The sequence below is a fragment of the Balaenoptera musculus genome, chromosome 2 (assembly GCF_009873245.2).
Source record: "Balaenoptera musculus isolate JJ_BM4_2016_0621 chromosome 2, mBalMus1.pri.v3, whole genome shotgun sequence".
NCBI lineage: Eukaryota > Metazoa > Chordata > Mammalia > Artiodactyla > Balaenopteridae > Balaenoptera > Balaenoptera musculus.
Genome location: NC_045786.1, coordinates 166,914,169 through 166,921,165, shown reverse-complemented (window position 1 = coordinate 166,921,165; position 6,997 = coordinate 166,914,169). Strand labels below are relative to the sequence as shown.

At 48.0% G+C, this 6,997-nt stretch overlaps 1 protein-coding gene across 1 annotated transcript; it reads right to left on the bottom strand.

Annotated features, from left to right (window-relative positions):
• Positions 1–396: 396 nt before the first annotated feature.
• Positions 397–3,037, bottom strand: TCL1B (TCL1 family AKT coactivator B). Its single transcript, XM_036842072.1, has 3 exons — positions 2,876–3,037; positions 640–810; positions 397–450 (listed from the first exon to the last, which is right to left on the bottom strand). Exons 1-3 carry the CDS (start codon positions 3,035–3,037, stop codon positions 397–399), a joined length of 387 nt encoding a protein of 128 aa, XP_036697967.1.
• Positions 3,038–6,997: the final 3,960 nt, after the last annotated feature.

Below are 6,997 nucleotides of genomic sequence, written 5' to 3'. Positions count from 1 at the left end.
GTGCCGTGGTCGGACCTAGAGATCCACGTTCACTGGATCCAAGCTTGATCACGGCTATTTCCAGGCTCTGTGGTTTCAGGGAAATCATTCCGGCTCTCAGAGCCTGTTTTCTCATCTGTAACACGGGATGTTAATAGGTACACCTCAGAGAATTCTTTTGAGAATTAAATGATGACCATTATTCAGTGTTTTGTGAACATACTAGGGGTCTGTCCATGGTGGAAATCACATCCACTGGGGTTGGGAGGGTGAGTAAACGGGTGGCTACGTAAGAAAAACTCAGGGAACAGCCTGAGGGCAAGGTGACCAGCGTTGCCTTCCTGTAAAGAGGAGCGTGCTCCTGGCTAGTGTCCGCCGTCCACATTGAGAGGCTCCAGGCCTGACATACCAGCCCCATCAGCGGCTCCCACTTGGCAGACGTTTTAGAATCAGCTGCTCCGTGGAGTTGATCTGCAGAAGCGGGGAGCAGTGATCAGAGCCCCTGGGAGATGCTCTTCTATCCAAATGAAGCAGATGGGAACCCGGGTGTGTGGATTCAGGGGCCTGGGGAAGGGATTCCTCCCATCCTTTGCCCCACTTTGCACACCTACAGTCACTACTTAATGCCCATCCCCCTCACCTGGGCCACCATGCACTTGCCTGGCCATGGTCCACTATTTCCCAGAGTCTCGAATCCGTTGCTTGGTACCTTCGCCCGGGGCAGAGCTCCCACTTGAGGGGCAGCCCGAACACCAGCAGGTGGCTGGGGAACCTGGGCGTCTGGGGGTGCACTGGCATCTGCCACATGTAGACTGTGATGCTGATTTCATGCTGAAGGGACCAGAGAGGAGGGGGCACATCAGGGATGGTTGAGCTGCACACACACAACCAGGGTCCTGGATCCCCCGGCCCAGCTGGTGGGCTGCCCAGACCAGAGGTCAGTGGGTATGCTTTTAGAATCCCACACCCAGAGCCTTGGCACCATCACTTGGGGGTTTTCCTTGGACTAGTTCTCTCCGGGCCTCCTCTGTACCATCCTCCCACTGACCTGCACCCCACTCACCACACCACACCCTGAAAAGTTAGCCTCTGTTTCCAGCCTGTCCGCAACATTGGGCCTACACAGATTACTCTCTTGGCCCTCTGTCTTGGCCACTTCCAAAGTTTTAAAAATTCTCTTTTTAAAAATAAGATATCTAAAAAATAAATAAATAAAAATAAGATATCCATAGACCTCAGGATCTGGGAGTGATGGGTTTTCCCTTAAAAATATTTTGTAGTTTTGATCATGGCTATCATTACTTGTTGTGAACTTTAAAAGAAAAAAAAAAATCAGCCAATCCAGAAAGGTATAAAAATGAGGGAAAGTCACCAGACAACTGTAACCAAAGCTCCATGTGTTTTGCAACTAAATGGAAAGTTCTTTACAGAGTTTTCTATCAGAGTATTTGTCTTTGTGCTGAACATTTTTCTGAGTTAAGAATCTAGCCCTTTATCAGTCATACATGTTGCAAGTTATTTTTCTCAGTTTGTTGTCCTAACTTTATGAGCTGGTTTTGCAAGAGGGATATTTTTAATTATGTGGCAAAATCTCTTTTCCTTTGGATTCTGGCTTTAGATCAGGCGTCAGCAAAGTATGGACCCAATCTGGCCCACCACCTGCTTTTGTAAATAAAGCTTTATTGCAAATAAACAAACACTTCTTCCCTTGTGTGCTGTCTTTGGCTGCATTTGTGATACGAGGGCAGAGTTGAGTAGTTGCTATGGAGTCTTTACCATCTGCAAAGCTGAACATTTTTACTATCGGACTCTTTACAGAAAGTTTGCTGATCCTTGCATTTGATCAGGCTCAGAAAGCCATCTCCCATCCTAAGACTGCATGTGAAAACCCAGATCTACTATTAAGAAATAATCATTTTAAATTGTGAAAACAATGCTCAGGCTCCAGGTTCCCCTCCCCCACTCATGCCTAAGTTATTTGAAGAATCCATTCTTTTCCCATTGAACATTTTTGTATGCTTTTTAAAAACTTACTAAACTATTTTGTCCAGAATTTTCTGCATGCTTTATTGGGTGGAAAAGACTCACTGTTCTCAACCAAAAAATTTCTGGATTACCTATTTGAAGATTGCTAGGAAATGTGTTATATTGTTTAAAATGACGGTGAATTGTTTATTTAATACCTGGATAAGTATTTACCATATTACCCTGAAGTATTTATATTTTATCCCTCAAAGATGGGCTGTGATCCAAACCCCTAGTTCAGGGCAGCTATTTCCAATCTGAGTGATCATCCTTATCACCTGGGGAGCTTTTAAAACATAAACGGTCTTAGACTCCACCCAAGGCTCCCGAATCAGTTTCCAAGGTGGGATTCTGAAATGTGTTACCTCTCAAATGCTCGCCCAGGCCATTCAGATGGAGAGCTGTGTCTGTGACCTCCACAGCGGTAGATTATTCCCATTTTGCAGATGAGGAGCCTGAAGCCAAGGTAAATTTTATACTGTTGGCCCACCTGCTGCTCTAGGTTGCAATGCTTTTGCTTGTGCTTGTCCTGTCTCCTCTCTGATCCTGGAGAACTCCTACTCATCCCGCAGAGCCCAGCTGAATAGCTGCCGGATGTGTGAAGCCTTTTCAGCATGCACTAGGGGCAAGATTAGGCCCTGAGCTACCTCTCTCTCGGCTTCCCCACGGAGGACTGCATCATCTCCTGTAGATAAGCTCTGCCTGTGGCCCCTCCAGGCAGGGGCGCCTGGTCAGCATGCTCAAACCCACACAGGCCGAGTTTTCCAGCGCCTGCGAGAACTGCATCCTCATTGCATAATATGCAGGGCCCCCACGGGCTAAAGTCCATGTACCACCCTTCCGCTGCCTCCCCTCATGCCCCACGACTCACTGTGCTGCCAGGGGAGCCCCTGCCCCAAGCTCTGTGGGAGGGACTGATCCGCAAGGCCACAGTCACCCAGGTCCTTCCCTTCTCATCCTCGTAGATGCCAGGCCTCCGGAACCACAGGCAGCATGGGGGCGACCCAAGGGGCGGAGAAGCTTCTGCTTCCATTGCAAGGCTGTGCCCAGGGCAGGACTCGAGGCACACGTGGAACCTCCGAGGTGTTCAGCCTCCTTAAGTGGACTGGCTCCCGAGTGGGGTGGGGCCGGTGATCCTGGGGGCGGGGCCAGTGAGCCTTGGCAGGGGCTGCGGGGACCAGCGAGCCCAGGTGTGAGGGTGCGAGGGGGGAGAATGAGGGGCAGAGCCAGAGCGGGGAGGAGCCCCCTGCCTCTGGGGGCAGGCAGGGGCGGGGCCACAGAGCAGGAGTCGGACGAACGGGGCCCACCTGCCTGGAGGTGCAGGGACTGGAGTCAGGAGCCTCAAGGGCCGGCGGGTAAGAAGCTCCCCAGGTACAGGGCCACCCCAGGCCTCTGCGCAGGGGCAGTTTGTTTCCTTAAGATCAACACTCCCCTGCTTCCGCTGATTCCTCCGCAGCCGGTCCCTGGCATCCTCTGCTCTTGCCAGGCCTTATGCAAACCTCCGAGCTCCAGATTCTGAGCTGGCAGGGACTGCCCTGATCTTCCCCCACCCCGCGGCCATTCCTTCAGCAGGACCCCATTTGCGAACCCCTGGGGCAGTGAGCTCAGTGGATTCTTGCCCCTGGAGATAGCTGGCCAAGGAACCTCCTGGGCAAATCAGGCTCCCTCTCCTCAGAAAATGAGCCAGTGCCCCAGGGGCATTTGCACTCGGGACGGTATAAAGTGTGAGGGAGACCAGGCCACCGGAGGGAGGGTGTGTGGCCATCTTGCTCACCCTATCCGTGACCATGGGGTCCAGAGCACCCGCCTGGCCTGGTCATCTTATGAGCTCTGCTTTCCAGGAGGCCACAGACACAAGAGGCAGGCCCACGTGGTCAGCACCCTGGGCTTCTGATGAATGCAACGTGAATATGGTCATTTTCTTGTTGAAAACTGCAAGTGTGATTCTTCTTATTCATCTGAGACTGAGCAATGAATTGACACTGCTCCTCTGGGAGGGCTGGTGTGAGTGGCACATAGGATGCCTGCCTCCGAGGAACTCACTGTGCAGCTTCTGGGGGAGCCTGAGCCTCTTTTCACAGCAATTCCACCTCCTTCCCTGGTGTTTTTCCTTCTGTCGTGGGATTGGAGTGGCCCTAGGAGACAAGGGGCATGACGGTCTTGAATAACACGATCACATACATGGAATCACATACCTCTGTTACCATATTCTATTGGTTAGGAGCAGGTCCTGCCCACACTCAGAGAGGGTGACCGATTATACAAGGATGTGGATATCAGGAGTCAGGGCTCAAGGGGCTTCCCCAGAGCCTGTCTGCTATAAGCACCAAGCCCACTGGGTTACTATGAGGATGAAATGAGATGGTGTATAAAGAGCAGTGCTTGGCACATAGTGAGTACTCGAAAAATGCCAAGCAATGGCTATGCTCCCAGACTTGTCCCCTTCCTGAGCAAAATCCATCAGTCCTCCCATGTAACACTAATGCAACTAGTATTCGTTTCTATCACTCCATATCGCACATATGTATGAGTGTCCTCAACCTCACTCCAAGATGAGCAAGTATGTGGCTGTTCGTGGGGTGAGGGCAGAACTGGTTAATACGTGCCCAGCATCTATGCCACATCAGGCACTGTACATGTGTTATCTCATGTATGTCTCCCAACAACTCCGTGAGCTGGAGGCTGTCATCCCCACCTCACGCCACTGAAAATGAACAGAAGTGCTTCACTGATCACCCTTCTCATGCCATGTGCTCCAGCCCGGGCCCCTTGGACCTGCACTGAAGGAAGACCACTGGCGAGCAATGAGAAAAGAAATTCGGACCCTTGTCCTTCAGCTGGCCTTTGTCCATATCATGTCTGAGATACAGCAATGTTTCCTGGCCAAGTGTCCATCTTTGGTACCTGCAATTGGAAGGATTCACTCTCCGGGGTGGGTGTCACCAAAGTCTTCAGGAAGCCCTTTGGTCTCTCTAGGATAGCTCCGGGCAGAGCCTGGTAAAGACAGTGTAGTCATGCCTGGACCCAATGCTATCCTCCTCCAGCGGAGGGCGCCCTTCACAAACTGTAAGTCCAGGTGTCCTGGTGCTGGGGCACTCAGCCTAAGGGGATGATTCTAGACCACAGATGGGCACTGAGCAGGACTTGGAAGGCTGGGTCTTGGTCACCAAGATCTCTGCATATTCTGCTCATCTCCTCCCATGTACTGAGCCCAAATTGGCCAAGGCAGGCAGGACACTGGAGGCAGATAGCCTGGAAATAGCATGGCACAGATGGGGTTGTTCACCAGCACGAATAAAGACATGGAGAGGGGACATTCAGGATGTATTTGGAGGTCAGAGAATAATGAGGATTAGCCGGTGCTGAGGATGCAGGCTCATAAGATGAAGGATAAGAATATGGTAGTGGTATGTGTGGGTGGGTGGATGTTGATGCTTCATTGCAAGGATCTCAAAATGCCAATCCAACCAGTTGATTTTGACCAAGTTGATCAGGAGCAATGACAGTGTTTGGGAAAGGAAATGGCCTAAGTACACACTTGATAAACGTTCGAACTAATGATAAAACAGAAGAGTGACTCAGTAATCAGTGATTCCTAGAAATGGACTGGATGGAGATGGTTCAGGTAGTATTACAGGCAAAAACATCCAAGTTCCAGCTCTGCTTATTTCAAACTATCAACAGAATAAATTGGCAGGATGATAAAAGAAACTCGACTCAGCCATGGAACTGAAGAATGAGGGTTCGGGGAAGTTTTGTCTATTCCAAGGCATTGAAGATATAGTCTGTTTTCTTCTAAAGGTTTTATTGTTTTACTTTTTGTATTTAGATGCAATTTATCTTTGTGTGTGATGTGAGGAAAAGATCTAGAGTATCTTTTTCCATGTTAATATCAAATTAACTTAATACCATTTATTAAAAAGACCATCCTTTCTCTCCTGTATTGTATTATCACTTCTGTCATAAATCTGGAACATGTATGTATGGGTCTGTTTCTGGACTTTCTTTTCTATTCCATTCTTTTTTTTTTATCCTTGTGTCAATAGCACATTGTTAACTACTATAGCCTTAAAATAGGTATTGATATCTTGTAGTATAAATCTCCTAGCTTTATTCTCCGTCTAGATTGCCTGGCTCTTGTGATGGTTAATTTTATGTGTCACCTTAAACAGTGTTTTGGGATAAGAGTAACATTTAAATCGGTGAACTTTGAGTAAAGCAGATTGCTCTCCATATTATGGGTGGGCCCCATCCAATCAGCTGAAGACCTGAATAGACTGAAAAGGCTGGCCTCCCCAGGCAAGAAGGAATTCTCCAGCAAACTGTCTTTGGACTTCATCTGTATCATTGGTTCTGCCTCTCCAGGTTGTGCACCTTTAGCTCTCCTGGGTCTCCAGCCTGACAGTCCACTGCAGATGCCGGACTTGCCAACATCCATATTCATGTAAGCCATTTCCTTATAATAAATCTCTTTCTATATACATATATGTACATATACACACATGCCCTGTTGGTCCTATTTCTCTATAGAACCCTGACTAATTCAGCTATTCTCTAACCTTTGCAATTCCATATGAATTTTAGAATCAGTTTATTACCATCTCTCTCCTCCAGAAAGCCTGCTAGGATTCTGATTGGGATTGTGTTGTATCTATAGGTCTGTTTGAAGAGAATTAACATCCATACCATATTGAACCTTAAGATCTCAGAATAGTGTGTGTCCCTCCCCTCCATACCTTAGGTTGTCTTTAATTTTTCTCTATTTTCATTAAACTTGTTCTTAAGTATTTGGCTGATGCTATTTTAAGTGGTGTTATTTTAAACTGTGTTATATTTGTTTGCTGCTGGTATAGCAAAAAGCAACTGATTTATGTATATTGTCCCTACATCCAAAAATTCACTTAACTCTAATTTTTTTTTTTTATATTTTGGGAAACTCCCAGTCATTATATCTTCAGTTATGCCTCTCATTCTCTCTCTCTTCTTCTGTGCT